The sequence below is a fragment of the Sander lucioperca genome, chromosome 22 (assembly GCF_008315115.2).
Source record: "Sander lucioperca isolate FBNREF2018 chromosome 22, SLUC_FBN_1.2, whole genome shotgun sequence".
NCBI classification, from domain to species: domain Eukaryota; kingdom Metazoa; phylum Chordata; class Actinopteri; order Perciformes; family Percidae; genus Sander; species Sander lucioperca.
Genome location: NC_050194.1, coordinates 16,028,288 through 16,047,682, shown reverse-complemented (window position 1 = coordinate 16,047,682; position 19,395 = coordinate 16,028,288). Strand labels below are relative to the sequence as shown.

The 19,395-nt window shown below is 38.6% G+C and overlaps 3 protein-coding genes across 7 annotated transcripts in view; 1 reads left to right on the top strand and 2 right to left on the bottom strand.

Annotated features, from left to right (window-relative positions):
- Positions 1-900: 900 nt before the first annotated feature.
- Positions 901-7,787, bottom strand: fkbp10b (FKBP prolyl isomerase 10b). Its single transcript, XM_031315119.2, has 10 exons — positions 7,384-7,787; positions 6,924-7,069; positions 5,866-6,055; positions 5,503-5,648; positions 3,736-3,925; positions 3,310-3,455; positions 2,410-2,599; positions 2,175-2,317; positions 1,844-2,007; positions 901-1,377 (listed from the first exon to the last, which is right to left on the bottom strand). The coding sequence occupies exons 1-10, from the start codon at positions 7,578-7,580 to the stop codon at positions 1,183-1,185; spliced, it is 1,707 nt and encodes a 568-aa protein (XP_031170979.1). The 5' UTR covers positions 7,581-7,787; the 3' UTR covers positions 901-1,182.
- A 348-nt stretch (positions 7,788-8,135) lies between these two features.
- On the top strand, positions 8,136-12,824 carry LOC116061167 (endoplasmic reticulum protein SC65-like). The gene is made up of 7 exons (XM_031315120.2): positions 8,136-9,228; positions 9,631-9,780; positions 9,940-10,111; positions 11,418-11,546; positions 11,638-11,783; positions 12,213-12,296; positions 12,473-12,824. Exons 1-7 carry the CDS (start codon positions 8,767-8,769, stop codon positions 12,617-12,619), a joined length of 1,290 nt encoding a protein of 429 aa, XP_031170980.1. The 5' UTR covers positions 8,136-8,766; the 3' UTR covers positions 12,620-12,824.
- Positions 12,825-14,193: 1,369 nt separating this feature from the next.
- The window catches only part of adam11 (ADAM metallopeptidase domain 11), a 29,943-nt gene continuing 24,741 nt past the window's right edge, over positions 14,194-19,395 (bottom strand). For 2 of the 5 annotated variants that reach the window (XM_031315111.2, XM_031315112.2), the window contains exons 25-26: positions 17,260-17,277; positions 14,194-16,245 (exon numbers count right to left, since the gene is read on the bottom strand). In XM_031315111.2, the coding sequence (XP_031170971.1) occupies positions 15,974-16,245; positions 17,260-17,277 (290 nt within the window). In that variant the 3' untranslated portion in view covers positions 14,194-15,973. Of the gene's footprint in view, positions 16,246-16,734; positions 17,278-18,502; positions 18,594-19,395 lie in introns of those variants that run through there. The other 3 variants (XM_031315115.2, XM_031315118.2, XM_031315117.2) reach the window with 2 other exon arrangements.

Genomic DNA, 19,395 nt, shown 5'->3' with positions numbered 1-19,395 from the left:
AACTCATAGTATAATATGTAGACAAAAAGATTCAAAAAGTCATAGTATAGTTTGTCAAAAAAACTGAAAGTATAGTATGTCGAAAAAGTCATAGTATAGTATGTCAAAAATAGTTTAGTTTGTCAATAGTATTTCAAAATAGTCATAGTGTATAACTTCAGTATGAAAAAAAAGTCAGTATGTCAAAAAAAGTAATTGCATGGTATGTTAAAAAAAATTAAAAAATAAAACAATGTCAAAAAAGTCTTTAAAAAGTCATGTCAAAAAGCCTTAAAAGGTATTGTATAGTATGTCAAAAAATTGTAATAGTAAGTAAAAGTAATTGCCATAAAGTAAGTCAGTATAGTATGTTGAAAAAGTCTTGAAAAAGTCATAGTAAAGTACACTGAGCAAAAATGTTTCAAAAAGTCTTAGTATAGTATGTCGAAAAAAGTCAAAATGATTCAAAAAGTGATAGTATAAGTATGTCAAAAGTCTTTATAAATGTATAACATAGTATGTCGTAAAGAGTCTTAAAAGTCATTGTATAGAAAGTCGAAAAAAGGTCATAGAATGTCAAAAAAAAGTTTTTAAAAGTCATAGTATAGTTTGTCAAAAAAAGTCATTGTATAGTATTACGAAATGGTAATTTATGGTATGTCGAAAACGTCTTTAAGAAGTCATAGTATAGAATGTTGAAAAAGTTTAAAAAAAGTAATAGTATAGTATGTCGGGGAAAAAACATTCCATGACATCCTATAGTATGAAATAGTTTTTATGCCTTAAGATTTTTCCTGGCTGCATCTTGCACCAAAAAGTGAAGCTTTATAAACACCAGGAAAATCAGCCACTTCCAACATTTTTTGGTATATGCACCTCTCTTTTTGTCATAAATACATGTGCAGTTATTTCAGATGTCAGACGTTTTCTTACAAACAGTTTAATTCATGTGACTTTCAAGGACAAATAAAAGGTGCTTGTTTGGTTTGAAAATATTTTGAAATACATCTATCAAAAACAAACAATCATACAACACAGAAATCCACAAAAAAGACCCTTTGCAATATTTTCTTGTCATTTAAGAAGACTGTCCAATGTGGTATAGACATTTTTAAACCATGATGATTTATGGAAAAAGTCTCTCGTTGCTTGTTTTTAAGGTGTTGGGGTTGATCCCTGAGAGAATAAAAGCATTTGTCCTCATTACAACTCCTCATGCCTCGCAGCTTCCCTTTCCTTGTCCTCATCAACCTTCAGTTTGAGCTCGTCGGCCGTGATCACTCCGTCTTTATTGCGGTCCTGGTTGTGGAACATGTCGCTAATAACGTGCTCCATGATTTGTCCAGGCTTTATACGACCTTTGCCCTCCGCCACCTGCAGCTTGATGAACTCCCCAAACTAAAATGTGTCAAGAGATAAAAGAGCATCATTCATCATTTTATGGCATACTATACAATTACTTTTGTGACATGACATAAACATACTATAACATTTTAATGACATTTTTATAGCATAATATATTATATATTATGAACTTCCTCATGTCATACTATACTTTGACTTCTTTTATTATATGCTACCAGGGGTTCTCAAAGTTTTGATATCAGAGTGCCAATTTATGGTTGTCAGGGAGGACTCTTAGTTGTAATGGAGTATTTCTACATTGTGATATGGCTACTTTTACTCAAGGAGAGGATCTGATTACTTCTTTCCACAGTAAATCTACAGTTTCCATTAAAGAATTTTGTTAAATGTGGTAAATAAATACTTGTGAGGGCCCTTGTGAAATGAAATGAAATGAAAATAAAAAAATCTGCCATGTGAAATCATGTGGGTGGTGGAAATACTGTCAGCAGGAACGTACCTCCTCCTGTGGCACCTCTTTGTTCTTGTTGAAATCCAGGGCTGCAAAAAGGTCTGCAGGGCTATCCTCCAGCCACACAAACAGGTAACCAGGCGGCACTCCCTTCTCAAAGCTCACCAGTTCAATGTCAAAGACCAACACAGCACTGCTTGGCACACCAGTAGCTGTCGAATAGAAAGCAAAAAAACACTGTTAACTGGTTTACCTCTTAGTATTTTAGTAAATTTAAACTTTAAAGCAAAGGACTTAAAGACGCCTTCGAGAGCGTTCGAAAATAAAATTCTAATAAAAAAACCCCAATACTGATATTGACAGATATTGTAAGTCTCACCTCCTTTTTCTCCGTGGCCGAGGTGAGGTGGCACCGTTACCACCCTCTTCTCTCCCACACACATGCCTCGCAGGCCTTCATCCAGCCCGTCAATCACCTTGTCTGACCCCAGCACTGCATCCTGAAGGCTCTCATAGTCGTGGCTGAGGAAAAGGTCGATTGGACAAATTAAAGTGATTACCTAAGTGATTATGTAATATCAGTGTTGAAAACATGGGATGTCTGGATGACTCACGAGGAAAAAAGCGGTGTGCCGTCCACCAGGGTACAGTTGTAGTGGTAGCGGACAAGGTCATTCTCGGCGGTGGTCTCGTTACACGCCTCGGGTCTGTGGATGATCTGGATGTTCACCGTGTCGTTGGGGTTGTGGAAGTCGATGACCAGAATGTCAAACACCAGCACAGCAGAAGGGGGGATGACGCCACCTGGACAGATCACACACAATTATTTAATCTCTGTAGTAACTCAGTGTTACATTAATATACAACACTGTGAAATATTCATATATATATATATATATATATATATATATATAAATAAAAAAATACATACATAATCATGGTCATATTCAGATGCACCTAAAGTATGACCAATAAAGTATGCAACTAGTTATGGTTATGTCATCAACTTTTCCTAAAATGAACAGCTTGGTCTGATTATCAGGCTTATTGCAACTCTTGATCATTGTCATTATCTTTTAATCTCTAAATTAATTATTCAATGTTTCTTATAAAATGTCAGACAATTGTGGAAAAATGTTCATCACAATTTTACCAGAGCCCAAAGTCAAATCAAATTCTTTTTTTTTCGTTTTGTTTGACTGACAGTCCAAAAGTATTTTATTTATAATGATATTATGCAATAAAGCAGAAATTCCTTACATTTAATAAATGAATGGTGAAGCAATTCTTAAAACTTTGGGTGATGAATTTTCTGTCAGCACTAATATTTACTCAACAATAACTGCTAAAACAAAATGCCCTTTTTTTGTATATTTACATCATAATCCAATTACTTTTTTCCTGGTTTTTAATGGGTTATTTTTCCAGAACCTTAGCTCTGTGTCAATGCAATCAATTAAATTATTTTGGGCAGACCACTTACTGCAAGCTGCAATAAAGCTACAGTAACTCACCTGCTCCTTCCTCTCCATACGCCAGGTGTGGAGGAATGATGACCCTCCGCTTCTCTCCAATGCAGACTCCCAGCAGGGCCTGGTCCATGCCTGCAATCACGTACCCCATCCCGATGTAGGTGTTGTATGTGCTGTTCCTCTGGTAGCTGTTGGCAGTTACAAGAATGGCTTAATTAAAAAAATAAATAAGTGGCTTTCATTAGAATTATACTTAAAGGAAATGAACACCTTGAGGCCAAAAATACACATCACGACATGTTTTGTGTTTAACTCAAAATGTGTCAGTATTGGTGCAGCACAATTATACTGAAATGATGGGTTGTTATTTAGAAAAGGGCTTAAAATAGGATTGCATGTGTGCAGCTACAGAACAGTACAAATGGCTGCAATATAACTTAGCTTTATGTCAGTGTGACCTGAGCTCACCTGGTGTCAAAGGTGACTCCATTCAAGAAGGTACCATTGTAGTGGTACCGGACGTAATCCCCAACCACAGACTTGCGTGTGCACGACTCCGGCACCACCTGGTTCTCAATGGTGAGGTTATCCTTTGGGTTATGAATGTCAGCCAACAGGATGTCAAACACCAGGGTCGCCTGGGAGGGAATCTCTGTACCTGGTGAGCAGAGGGTGGAGAGTTTCAAACTTCACACTGACCGACATCTTAGCAACATTAACATGAAAAACAAGTATTATTATTTATGTTACCATAATTACTTATTTCAATCTGAGCTATTTATATAACAGAGTATAAAATAAGAATTACTGATTAAACTAAAGGTAAAATATGGTCCGGAAAGTTTACTTACAGTTCAGTTATTATTATTATTTATTTTATTTTTTTTAAATAGATTTTATCAATTTTTATCAAAATAGAACATAACCAACATACAAGTGCTCTCTGTGTTCACAAAAATATCAAAACAGGAAGGAAGATAAACCACCATCCAAACCAAAATGACTGCAGGTAGCTCACAACTGATTTTATTTTTAAAACGAGTGAGGCCTGACCTCCACACAGATATAAGAGGTGTAACTAAAATGACTGTGAATGTATATAACCACGCTAGACCTCAGACCATCTCAGTGTTTTGCCGAGCCTCAGGGGGAAGGCAGAGGATGCTTAGCGTTACACAACAAAACAAATTAGAATCAGAGCTAAATATTGAAATTTAAGAAGGAAAATTTTACAAGATGTGTACATTTAAACAAAACAAGATGCTGAAGTAACTTAACTGATTAAATACGGAATAAATGGACATTTCAATGTATTTATATGTTATGCTGTATTTGTGCTACTGTCACTGTAGTTGTTTAAAGATTTGACACCCTCTAAAAACATTGCTCAACAGCGCTACTAGTGGAATAAATAAAACTCCACAGGGCAGCTTTAAGTTCTATGTATATGCATTAAGATGTAATTTGGGGGATTTGCCTGTTGATTCCTTGCAACATTATTGTATTACTCTGACCTGTAATTCCCTGGTGTTTGGAGAAGCAGGGTTCGATTGCCAAGCAGGAACACCAAATCCACTATCACCTCTCTTTAGCCCTTTTAAGCCCCTGACACACCAACCCGACAGCCGACCGTTGGCAGAAAAGGCAGTCGGACTGATCAGTCGACTTGAGCATACGTTCTGTGCGTGCACGAGACGTAATACGTCTCCATAACAGCAGGCGGCGCTAATCTGTATTGTCACCCAAAGAATGAAAAGCGGCAGCTGATTGGACAAACGCATCACGTGGGTCTGGCTGCTCCCGAATTTTTCAACCGGGCATAATGGCGGCTTCGTTCGCAATACGATCTCATATTTTATGAAGATAGTTCACCGAAACATGTTTCTGAAAACATTTTAAGCGAGAAATAGGCCATGCAGTTGCTGAATATGTCTATATTTCAGATCAACAAAGGTCAGTTTAAAAGATTTTCGTCAGATTTTGAGAGGCTTAGTCACGCTCATCCCGCTCGTCATTTCCGGGTTAGTACTCTACCAATCAGATTGGTCATTGAGTCCAACTGCCTGCCCTCCGACCCAGCAAGTCAGGTCGGCCAAAATGAAGGCCGACAGCTCCTCCGACGGACGGCACGGAACACACCGAACAGACTCGAGTCACTGACCTTGCCAGACTGTCCGACGGCCGATTATCGGGTTGGTGTGTCAGGGCCATTAGTTAACCATCATTTGTGCTTACCTGATCCTTTCTCTCCGTAGGCTTTGAAGGGCGGGATGACGATATTTCTGATCTCTCCCACACACATGCCCAGCAGGCCTTCATCCAGACCCTTAATCAGCCAACCCTCACCCACTAAGGAGTTGTGGGTCTGCTTCCTGGTGTAGCTACATACAGTAGGGCTCATACAAGCGCAAAGTCAAACACACAACATACCTGGATGACACAGTAAACATAACAAAGAGCTGTTAATTGGAAAGGGCTTTGTTTCTAAACATAGAGATGAGAATGAGATTTAGCTTCAAACAAGGACCTCTTCTCTGACTGATTGATTTAGTTGTTAGAGCATTTTGGACGCCGACAGTCGTCCGAGTCATAATTCACCTGGAGTCGAAGACGGTGCCGTCGAGCAGAGTGCCGTTGAAATGGTAGCGCACAAAGTCAGTGCGCATCACTGAGCGTTGGCAGTCTTTGGGAGTGGTGATGGTTTTGGTGACAACCAGGTCGGCTTTGTTCCACAGATCCAACAGATGGATGTCAAACACCAGGGTGGCGTCTGGAGGAACCACATCGCCTGTAAACGTGGTTAGATGAACTATGTGGCATTACACAGCAAAGACATCAGTGTTAAAAACTTTTTAGAAAAAGCAACACTATAATCCACACCCACCTTAAGTGAAAGCTTGTGAAATTACACCTTAAGTCGTCTTATTTCCTTAAATGAGCACCCCAGTTGAAACAGGATGTTGGGATAGGGTTGTAATGGGGGTAAAGAGAGTGTATCCATGCCTACTGGTACTTGATGATTAAACACTTAATGTGCTATCTACATGGTAAAAATTGGAATACGATATATCAATACAGTTTTTAGCCATGTAGCAGCATGGCTCATAGCATGTTGGTCTGTTGACTTTGGCGATTACCTGACTTTTCATCGGGCATCACCAGCATGTCAATTTTTTCACCTATATGTGAAATATCTCAACATCTACAGGATGGATTGGCACAAATTTGGATACAGGCAGTCATGGTCCCCAGAGGATTTAGCCCACTGACACTGATACCCTGACATTTTCCTCTAGCGCCGCCATGAGGTTCGGTTTGTTGATCACTTTTAATGCATCACCAGACCAACATTTTGCTAATACATTTTTTTTTTATCATGATAGCATGCTAAACTAAGATGTTGAACATGGAAACATTACAACACTGTGCCTAAAGTACAGCCTAGCATGTCGACAGTGTTTGTGTAATTACTCTCACTGCCACAGGAGGGGGTGGGTGAGTGGGGGTGGGGGGGTAACAAGTAACTGCCACATAGACAACATGAAGCCTTCGGGGGCCCTGAGGGTCTGGGGCCACCTGAAAACTCAAATACTATGATTGCTGTAGAAAAACTGTAGAAAACCGATTGTATTAAGCGGTATTCAATTTGCATTTACCTGCACCGGTGCTTCCATAGGCCAGGTGGGGCGGGACAGTGATTGTTCTGCGCTCATTCACACACATGCCCTGCAGACCTTTATCAATGCCAGCGATGAGCTTGCCCTCCCCGAGCAGGCCCACCTTGGCGTCTCCTCTCTGATGGCTGTGAGGGAAAACAAAACGTTAACAAAGACCGAGGAAAGTCAGAAGTGGGTCAACTTTAAGGGGTTGTAAACTGGGGAAAAAACGCAGGACTACGTTTAGGAGATGCGTGTAGATATATATATATATATTAATAAATGATTGCGAACTGATGACGTTATATTTAATATTTTTTTTACTTTTCTGAACTAACACTATAGCATAGCCTAACTTCATCGAGTTGTATGGCATAATTACCAACTTTGAAAGCAAAGAAAACAAAATTTACAAAAATGAATGCATTCCGAATTTCAGATAAAATGCGTTTTAACTTACCTCGAATCAAATGTTTTCCCGTTGACAAATGTGGCGTTGTAGTGATAGCGAACATAATCACCCTCTTTCGCTTCTCTTGCACAGATTTTGGGGATGAAGGATCTGTCCACGACTACATCTCCTAACACGGGACTGGGATTACATTCCACGGGAGACCACGTAGTGAGGAGGAAAAATACAATGCAGCAGGCAAACATCTTTACAGGATAGAGGGATTCAAAACAACAAACAATAAGAAAAGCCACAAAATAGACGTAAGGCCTACAGTCGTATGCGCTCTTTTCGCAGAGGGCCGAGGCTGCAGATGTGGATCAGGGCAGCGGTGTCTGAATGCTGTAAACGTGGACAATCTCCAGGCTGCAGTGAGTACTTTTTACCAGAGGGAAGGAATGTCGGAGTTGGAAGTAGAAAGCGCCTTGTCGAGTTAACCACAATATGCAAGAGTACTACTTCCTTTAAAACAATAAAATCACAATAGAAGGAATTGAACAGAACTATTCAAAACGTTTTTTTGTTTTGTTTTTTTGCAGTTTTAATTCAAATCGTATTTCTAATACACAATATGTGTAGCCTATGTAATCTTTTTTAACGCAGGCCTATTTTGAGGTCGATAATTATGACTGGATTCGGTTTTTTTTTTAATTTTCTTTATTTAAAATTGCCAATTTTCCGCTTTTATTTTGAAAGCAAAGTCGCCGATTGTTATGTTTGGCTTGACTCTTCATCATCTCTGCAGATCACAACGAGACCCGCCTCTCTGGATCAGCCTCTCGGAGCCGTAAAGTGGCCCGAGATAGCCCCCAAAGTTTCAGCTTTTCCATTAATGCCGTGAAGATTTCTGAAAAAGAAGCGCTCTCAAGTAGCGACGAAGAGGATTAAAAGGGCCAGTCTAGTCTGCGAGGGAATTTGCATCCTGTAAAGCATCCGTCTCAATATGAATAACCCAAACTATCTGTGGGCAGAACAAGAACTGCTAAAAACAAAACAAGCCTCTAATCCTCTACATTACACAGAACACGTAATTAATCTATATTAATCATAAAACCCGATTGAAACCATTCATGGGACTTACGTGTATAAATCTCATCTGATGTTTTATTAATCATATTTGTTGAAAGTGAACTTGCATTCGCGAGCAATCAACAACACCAGAACAAATAGGACAATGCGCACAAGCGGTCACTTTTACGCACGCTTCTTGTGCCAAATATAGAAACACAGCAGTGTGTGTCAGCTGTAGAAACCCGAGACAGTAGCCTCTGAAAGGCCCAATCCCGGAATTCCCACAGACCCCTAAGCACTTCAGCAGACCACCACACAGACACAGGAAACCAACAGTAGCAGACCGAAGAAGCAGACTAATATGTGGGATATCATCTTATCATGGTTGCATTTTGCGCTAAAGGAGACGCGTTGTTGACGTTGCTTTGTTTGACCTTCGTCTTTATGACAGCCGCGCAATATGAAAACTACAATTTCAGAAATTTCCCCAAAGAGGAGCTCATGCCTCTCACCACTGCGTATGGATTGGCTTTGGACAATTACGCAGCAGAGAAGTGGACGGAGTCGATCACGTATTTGGAATTGAGTTTGCGTTTGCACCGGCTTCTTAAAGAGAGTGTAAGATACTGCATGCTGCACTGCAATAGTAGCAAACGCGAAGAACCGTCCTTTACAGAAAGCCAGGACCTCCGCCTATACTGGCACGTTATGATGACAGCGTCCTGTCAGAAGAAGTGCAGAGCGCATTTCCCCGCGCTGCAGCTCCCTCCTCCCGGCAGAGAGATCTTGGAGGATTTCAGCAGAAGATCTCCCTACAGACACCTGCACTTTGCGCACTCCAGGGTGAGACACATATCTCACATGCCACAGCCATAGTGATATCATCATCCCTGAAAGATGTTCAACCTTAAAGGACGTTTTAAAACAAAATTGATTTAAATTATATACATCATCTTTGGGTAGGGTAGGGTAAGGATACATGAACACAAAGTACATGATATTTACTGGCTCAGGGCTGTTATGATCACTTAGTCTTTTTCCAGTCCCTCACTTAAAACTAGCAAAGGCAAAGTGCCCCTAAATAACCATTAATACATGTATTTGCAGTGTTTATTAGAATTAACAAACTTGATAATCTTGGCTCCTATATTTGACAGTTAACCTGTAGCATCATACCCAGTTTAAGGCCAAGAGAAACAAAACTGAATGTATTTGTCACAAGGTAAATCAGTGTTTTTCCTTCAGTTGAATGACCTGCAGAGGGCTGTCCCATGTGCCTACACCTACCTCCAGAAGAACCCCGAAGACCAGGAGATGCACCAGCTGATGGAGAAGTACAAAAGCCAGTACGACCTGAGCGGCTACCTCACCGACCACGAGGAACAACCATATGAGGTGCAGACAACCTAGCCTCGGTCCTTCATTAAAAAACATTTTCTGTTGAGAATACACAGCATAATAGAGTTACACAGTTTAACACTGAATTAACAGCAATAAAAATATCCCCATCTCAGTTTCTGAAGTGAAAAAGTGGATCAATCATGTCCTTTCTAGGCCTCCTTTCTGAGAGGAGTGAAACTCATCCATACAGGTGACTACAGCAGCAGTGTTGAACACATGGAGGAAGCTCTGAGGCTCTACCTCCAGGAGTATGATCTCTGTCAGGCAGACTGTGAAGGGATCTGTCAACTTTCACCACACAGTGACTTCTATGCAGTCATAGCAGGTTAGTATGCTGTATTTAAAAATGGTATTAAAATGAAGAGAAAACACTTCTGAAAGAGATGCAAAAGAGAGCAAAACTGGATTTAAGATGAAAACTTTAAGAATTGGAAGGAAAATATTGTACTTTTCTACCCCCACTTCATTTGTCTGACAGCTTTAGTTACTTTTTTTAACATAAAAAGACATGACAAGCTTATAAAATACAACACATTGTCAAAGATTAAACCAGTGGTTCCCTACCTTTTTGGCTTGAGAGCCCTTACAAGAGTGAACCGTCTAGTTGGGTTCCCATCGTCATGTTTCAGATGTCTATTAGTTGTTTTTTCTTCTTTCCTACCTCATAAATCATCTCACAACTCCTCAGATTTATCAAGTGATCCTTTGGAGGGGCACGGCCCCTATATTGGCAACCACAGGACTAAACTATCTAGTAAATAAAACTAGCTTCACCTGATACATACTAATATATCAGTCACAGGGGCTACTTTTTCAGCAAAACAAGTATTTTTATTTAAGTATGATTTGGAGTTAAACCCCAAGAAGACTGTGGAGATGACAGTGGACTTTAGGAGAAGCCCCGCCCCGCCCCCCCTCCTCACCATCCAGATTGACACAGTGTCCACTGTGGATTCCTTTAGGTTCCTGGGATCAACCATCTCAGAGGACCTAAAATGGCCCCCCCTTTTTGACTCTGTCCAGAAAAAGGCCCAGCAGAGGTTATACTTCCTGCGACAGCTAAGGAAGTTTAATCTGCCTAAGGAGCTGCTGACCACTTTCTACTCAGCCATCATTCAGTCTGTCATCTGCACCTCAATCACTGTCTGGTTTGGGTCAGCCACCAAACGGGACAGGGCCAGACTGCAACGGACAATTAGGGCTGCAGAGAGGATCATTGGAGCTGACCTTCCCTCCATCCAGGAGCTGTATCGGTCCAGGGTCAGGAAAAGGGCAACAAAAATCTCTGCAGACCCCTCACATCCTGGTCACAAACTGTTCAACCTCCGTCCCTCTGGTAGGCGATACAGGGCACTGTTCGTCAAAACCAGCCGGCACAAAGACAGCTTCTTTCCCCAAGCACTCACTCTGTTGAACGCTCAGAAATATCCCCCACCCTTACATTGAACAAAGTCAATCAACACTGTTCTACTTATCTACCTCATGTATATTTCAATCTTACAATTACAATATTTGTATTAATATATTACCATTGCACTGAACTGCCTTGCACTATATTTAAATCTTAAATCTCAGACTATACTGATATTGCTTACTAAATAATAAATAATCTCTGCTCTGCTTTTCCACAGAGGTTTCTGTTGACGTATTACACTGTAAGCTGAAGTGTGAAGAAAACTTGCTGCCTAACATTGGGGGTTATCTTGTGGAAAAATTTGTGGCCACTATTTACCACTACCTCCAGTATGCCTATTATAAGTGTAAGTTTACAACTGCAACTGAGCTTTCCATCACCGCTGTTGAATAATATCAACACTCATCTGTGTATCTGCTGTTTTTTTCTCTGACCAGTAAACGATGGCCGCAGTGCGTTGCCCTGTGCGTACAGCTACTTCCTGTTTGAACCTGAGGACCAGGTCATGAAGCAGAACCTGCTGTATTATAAAGCCTACAGTGAACAGTGGGGCCTTCAGCACAACCACTTCACACCCAGGACGGTGAGAGGAAATATCACTATCTAACTCAACAGCTCCTGATTTTGTATTTATGCCAAGAGTTTTATGTGAACAAAATTACTTTCAAAACAGGAACTCTTAATGATTTTTTTTAACCCCAGCCCCCACCCAAAAAAAAAACAAGCTAAGTAACCATAGACAGTTTGCCCTCATCTGCCAGTTGTACTATCATAACACTGCTACAGCAAGAACATGGCCGAGATAAAAAACTTAAACTGTCGAGTTAGAGGAAAAATGGTAAGTTCAACCTGTTTAACAATACTAAATGTTTAATTACTGTGTCTGCTGAAGGCCACTAATTAAACATTTGTTCTCAGCTACTTTGAAGCAGCAGCTGGGACAAGCAGTGAAAATTAGTTTGTTGTTCTCATACTCTTGTCGTGTGTCGATGATGTGTCTCTGTTTAAACAGGAGGCTCTCAAACACTACAACCGCACCGTCACTCAAAAGCAGATGCTGACATCTGCAAAGAAGTACTTAGAGTTGGATGACGAGGTAAGATTAAGGAAAACTACATTACTTATAAAAAGTGCATGCGATTTCCCAAAAATGAAGGGGGGAAAAAAACCTTAGAATGACTTTAAGTAGCACTGCTATTCATTAGTGACAAGAAAACAAAAGGCTTGTTTGCTAAATGTTGGAATAAAGAAAACTTAAATCCTTTTTCTCAGGATTTTTTTGGTACAGAGGAAGCTGCACTTTTGGCCTCTGAGTCACCCGATGTCGAGTTTGAAGAGATGGGAGACTACGAGGAATCCTTCTACGCTGACTGGAGGCAGCCGAAGGGCAAAGGAGATGCTGGGGAGTCAAATATATGAAGAGAGCTGAGAGCGAGGACAGTAGATTGGAGAAATGTCAGTGTGACCATTAGTCAGAGTAATTTTAGAGCTAGTAACCACAAAAAGAAATGCTGGTCTTTTACGATTCACTTTTATGTCCTAATCTGTCCTCACAGTTTTGATGACTTATTCTCATTTGTATCTGTGTTTTTAAGAAATAAAAGAAAGTCAATAACTGTTTTCACTTTTTTCTCCAAACTAGAGTCTTCTATACAAGTGCTCAAGGTTGTAACAAATCAACAAGCTCACAAATGGAAAACTTTTATCAGCTGGAGTAAAATACTGTACATTACCATACAGATGAGTGAATAACCTATATATACTGTATGTACATAAAGGTGGATTAATTACTTGGCAAAGTTCAAAACAAAATTTTTCACAATTATCAGAAGCACTGTATTTACTAGTTTTTATCTTTATGCTGTTAAGTATAGTATATAGTTAGTAGTTTACAAAGCATGTTTAACTTGTGAATTGCTGTAATTAATACCTCCATATGGCAAACTAAGCATGAATTTAGTTTGTACTTTTATTAACAAAATATTTAGGTTACTGGGAGAGGCACAGATACACAGATATCATTCCAGTCCTCCACACAACCTGTACAAACATCACAGACGTCCTGCAAGTATTTAAAAATATTTACAAATACAACCTGAATACTAAGTGGGGAGAACTACAAGTACCAGTTTCAAGTTAACTCTTCACCCCTTAGGATCATCACTGCTGATGATCTCTGTTATACTGTGGATCTATTATTTTAGTATCACAGACTCCTTAACATACAGTATAAACTTACATTAATTGCTTTAAAAGGAGAGCTTTTTCAGCTGTAAACATAACAAGTAACTATTAATGTAATGCAGATAAAGAATCTAATAGTGTTAATCCTGGAATACATTTCCAATCAATTCCAACTACATTTTTACAAATAATCATTACCGTTTAGCGATTAAAGAGAACTTTCATAATAGCTTCATGCATAGACATGACTAAACCCTTCACCATACACACACTTACATGCTCACATATGACAAGTTTGTGAATGTTATAACATCACCAGATCAGTAACTACATTTTTGAAAAAGGAAAGTCGTTCATTTTAGTGGTAAACTGTGACATTACCGTAATGACTGCTTTTAAGTGTTAAACAGGGTAATATTTAACATGTTAATGGAACTATTACATTATTGTGAGTTTCTCGGAAATTGTTCATGAGCAATTTTAACAACAGATGTTGTACAAAACTGTTAAGTGCAACTTGTGTGTTCAGTTCAGTGAACATGATAAAAAAAATAATTAAAGAGTCTTTGCTAACAGCTCTGCAAGGCTGTACTTAAGTACAGCGATGCTTTGAGCTAAATGCTAATGCTAACATGGCAACATGCACACAATGGCAATGCTGACAGGCTGAGGTTTAGCAGATCTAAAAGATATAAACTGCTATCCACATAGCAAAACAGTGTTTTCACAACAAACATCCTGCAGAACTACCATCTTTAAAAAAAACAACTGGATTTATACAACAGACACGCGTCCAATGGAACACACAGTCACGGTTATTCAGATATGTTTTAATATGTAATTTAATATACAATAATAAGAGTATTTACATTATAAGCTAATACTGGTTACCTTCCTGCGAGACTAAACAATGTTGACTTCCATGTGTGAATGGCGCCAAAATCCTTTGATAAGTTCAACTGCAATGTGGCGGTAAACACAGTTTGACCTGAGCTTTCAGCCAAGTCTGTCCTTGAGCATTAGATTTTATACAGCGTGTATATGGAATTAAGATCATTAAAGGGATGCACATTGACATTTTAAATTATAAGAAAATTTGCTTTTTTTAAGCATCTTTTTTTTGTCAGTTAGGAATATCATTAAGCTTTTTTTTTATTATTGTTTTAGAGGCAGAGAAAATGTCAACACATTCCCTTAATGCTACTGCAGGTTCACTGGCAGTGTAACTTGGATCATCTCTTGCAGCACCTGTGCTATTGTGCAGTTCCTTATTGTTATTTAGTGAAACCAAGCTTCTCAAGCAGTCTTTGTACATAATAACCACAGGAGGACATCTTCTAAACCATTAAGATTTAAGACTCTCAGATGTCCAGAGGATAAATGGGGCGAGTGATGCACTTGAAAGCTGCAGAATACGACTCTTCATTCTAAAAGGGAGAATCTTTTTCTGACATTTTTTAAATGTGCATATTTATTGCTTATCATATGGATCTGTTCCATCAGAAATAAATTATCTGACACCATTTAGAGACGAAGCACATTTGAGATTGACATTTCTACTATTATCTCAGCTTGACTGAGCACATAGAAGCCAAATTATAATGTATGTGCATGTGTCATTGAAGGATATCCTGTGTTAAATCTCAGTTTGGAAATCTGTAATGTGTCATAATTCCGCAGCTTGAGAATCTCTCAGAGGCATATACGAAATATACAACACTTGCACATTTTTCTCTTGTAGCCCAAATGATCAGGCATCCAACAATTCTAGAAACCAAGAGGAGCTCAAACTTCCCTAAACTGCAAAGATTAAAATCCTCTTTAGCTAATTAAATCTTCAAAAATGAGCAGTTTTACGCTGAGAGGCAGGAAGAGGATTTTCTCTCCAGACTTGTGCTTCCATTCAGAGCGGCAGTGAGTCACTGCTGTCTAAATGAGTCAAGCTTATTATACACTATGTACATCAGCACCCATGTTCAGCATACTTGTATGCATATTGTATGTGGATTACATTATCATACAGCGGGATAAAACATTCGGTGTGTAGTACAGAAAAGTACTTGGATGTCATCGAGACAGAGACACAACTAGCTTCCTTGCAGGCCTGAGCTATACATTCATACATTAATGCATATTATGTAGAAGCATTGATTTAGTATGAATTACTGTTTGATAATGAAAGGCAGCATAAGAGGAGAAAGGAATGTAAATGTAAAGAATAACCCTCATCTAGACAGATCAAATGTCAACATTCACTATTTGGTGATTTATACACTTCTATTGCAGTTTAAGTCACACCACTGAGAGGAGGTGTGTGTTCTCCATGAGGTTAAATATGTTTTAAAACAGAAGGCTTCCCAAAAAAGTCCAGACTAGGAGAAGTACCTGGGCTTCTTCCATGAAATCACACAAAGGGTAAAGCACAATAACAGTCCATATGGCAGAAGATCAGCTGTAACCAGTGGAAGGGACAAGAAAACTGAAAGGTTGAGTAAACACACTTAAGTTAAGGGCTGTGTGTGTAAGTCCTGCAAGGACAAAAATGAAGCAAAAAAAAAAAAATGAGCACAAAAAAATGAGTACCGGTCGTTAACTTTTGGAACCTGACAATCCCGGACAGCCTTTCAGATCTGGTGGGAATGTGTCTTCAGGGCTTCCATACCGCAGTTTAAAAAAAATAATAATTAGAACTTTGCAGGAGGAGAATACAAACGGAAACAGCGTTAATAAAAACAAAAAAGGAAACCGGAAAAATCTGAGGGCTCGTAAGTGCAAGACATCTTTGTTTTGTCTCCTCAGAATGGACTGGACACAGTGTAAGGAAGACAGGACAGCAAAGAGATACGACTCAACCCGAGGATCTGGAAATGAAGAGAAATGTAGTGGAGAAAAAAGATGAGGATAAGAAGGGGGAAGATAAAAAGAGGAGGGGGAAGAGAAAGAGAAACATTGAGAAATCTGATAGAACCGATAAGTGGCTAAGATGTATTAAAACATGGAAAAGACTGATTAGGCTTGCAATGAATGAGTCTTTTTATAATTACTTGTTTGGTTCATAAAACATTAGAAAACTTAAAATAAAAGTTAAAAATTTCCATCACCATTTTCCTAGAATCCGACTTACTGTCCAAAACCCAAAGACGTTCAATTTACTATAACGCAAGACAAGGAAATTCTCACATTTCAGAACCTGGAACCATCAAATGTTTGACAAAAAATGACCTTAACAATGAATTAATTTTCTAAATAGTTGCAGACTAATTTTCTTTTGATTGACTAAATCGACTAATCTTTGCAGCTGTAATGCAGACAAACAGACAAAAATAACAAGAATAACCAAAAACAAAAACTTAAAAGAGGCGTTCACCTTTTATTATTGAAAGTCTTATGAAATGAATATTACAAAGTCGACACTGCAGCTATATTCTATAAATGGCAGCCAAGTTAATGATGGGACATGCAGTACAAATAATAATGAAATAAGGATTATAGAATATAAATAGTTATTTTTCTAAAATAAAATTCTAAAATCATGATTGACTTAATTTTTGTGTATTTTAAAGGCCTATCTATGGAAGGGTATTGCAAACTACAGTAGCATAGGCTATATAAATGCTGTGGTATGTGGCATTGGTTCATGCTATATACTTGTCCCTTTACAAATTAATATTAGATAAAAAAAAAGTTTGAAAGATGAAAAAAAGGCCATAAAGCAGGTGACGGATATATGTGTGTGGGCTTAGAAATATCTTTAAGGTGCTCAGCGGAGAAGAAGCAGAGGATTCTTATAAAACAGATGGCATTCTGTTGACATAATGAACAGTGATTCAAGATGATAACGTTTTCAGGATCATCACTGAAAGGCAGGATCGTACCTTCCTCTTCGGATGTTTCTGGATCCGCAGTGAGGCAGGAACAAGATGGAGAGAGCAGACAAAAAGTGACATGTGAAGTAGAAAGACATATGATACCATCAACTGTTGTTTCATATGCGCAAGAAGCAGAGTGACAGAAAACAAAAACATGCAATGAACCCAAGGCCTTAAAAGCAAAGCATTAAAGAAGCTTTTGAAACTGCTGTATCTTTTGTTATCCAGAAACTCTACTACCAAGCAACTTACTGCAGTAACCTGGCAGATTTTATACAGTCATGAGATTAAGGCAAAAAATGTTAGTCACAGACACGCCTTTTTTAGTTTCTTTCCATTCTGCAGGCATGCCACAGCAAAGCTAACATGAGCCAAGGCAGCACTGTAGAGTGAAGAAAACAAACTACAGAAAGATCCAGTAGTGCAGAGAGAAACATGGAAAGAGCTTGATAATCTATTCATATTTTTATTTGGGTTTGTAGGAAATCTACATCACTGCACTCGTATAACACTGTCAGACTCATGAGGGACAGATTCAAAAAATATATAGATCGTTTTATTATGCTACGTAGTCCTATTCCTTGAGTCTAGAAAATGTCTAGAAATAGTGAGCACTGGTAATACTCGTCACAGTTTTTCCAGAGATCAAAGTGACATCTGTCCAAAACCCAAAAGATATTTAATTCACAATGATATAAAACAAAGAAAATCAGCAAATCATCACATTAGAGGAGCTGGAGCCAGAGACTGGTTGGCATTTTTGGTTGAGAAAATACTTGAATATGGCTGAAACTAACTATTTTCATTACTGACGAATCTGCTGATTATTTTCTTTATAAATAAATTAATCGTTTGGTCCATAAAATGTTAGCAAAGATCATTTAGCTCGTTACAAATGATACAAATTTAGCTTATAAAGTCTATTCTAAACAGTATTCACCAAATAAATATCAAAGATATAGCAAAGTGGCCAATCATCTCATGCCATCAAGGAGCTTACTAGCCAAAAGGACTAATGAGGGTTTGTAAGTACCATCATTCGAACTCCCTTCCTCGAACAAAACCCACAGATGGAAACCCATCTACCGTACCACCACCAGTATTAACAATAAACCCCCATGGTCTCAGGTTGTGAGTATGGATCAGACAGCAAGCAAAGGAGCATTCAGCAGCGAGCCGCAGGCATGTGTGTTAGCTGACAGAGGAACACAGCAGGCACACACAGATGGAGACATGCCAGAGCTCTTACTTAAATCCCCAGCCAGTTCCCCCCAGGACTATCGCTGCCACCAGAATTGCACCAGCAACCGAACCTATTATAATATTGGTACCACTGGGACCTGTGGGAGTAATGGAGTCAACCAGTGAGGGGGGAAAATAAGAAAGAAAAACATGTGAGAGTGCCAAAAATTAGAAATACTTTATCTTTTTTTTTTTAATATTTTGTATCTCTGTCGAGCATCAAAAAGTAGTTTAGATCTGTGAAAGCTAGATTCCTAGGTGGTAAAAGATCCTTCAGCCCCATGTCCTGCACCATTTATATAGAATACTGTCACCTAGGCAAAATATACAGTGGAATACCCCTTTAAAGATGCACAACAAGTGACTTATGCAACAGCAGCCTGCAAATTGCCAAACATGATGCTCATTTTGCACATTGTAAATTCATGTTTCTTCATATTGTTGTAATTTTTCATTAATATGCTCTTTGTTTAATTTTGCTTTAATGCTTTATATTTATGTATTTTTTTTAATTTATTTTGTGTCTCACTAAATTCTTTAACATGCTGTAATTCATATATTTAAACCATTTTCATTCACATATTTCTATTTTGTATTTTAAATGTTCTTAGAATTGCTAATAAGATGTAATAAATAGAAGTGATTTCTACTTTTGCTACTATTTGCACTACAACCACCCAGAAGCCTTAGGGCATTGTTCAGGTTTAATTTAAATCAGATTCAGTGTGCTATGTAAATATTAGTGTAACCTACAAAAAAATTAAAATTATTATCTAGTAATTTTGCGTTATTTATTTTATTTTTTTAAAAGATAATTTTTTGGGCATTTTCAGCCTTTATTTCGATAGGACAGCTGAAGACATGAAAGGGGAGAGAGAGGGGGAATAACATGCAGCAAAG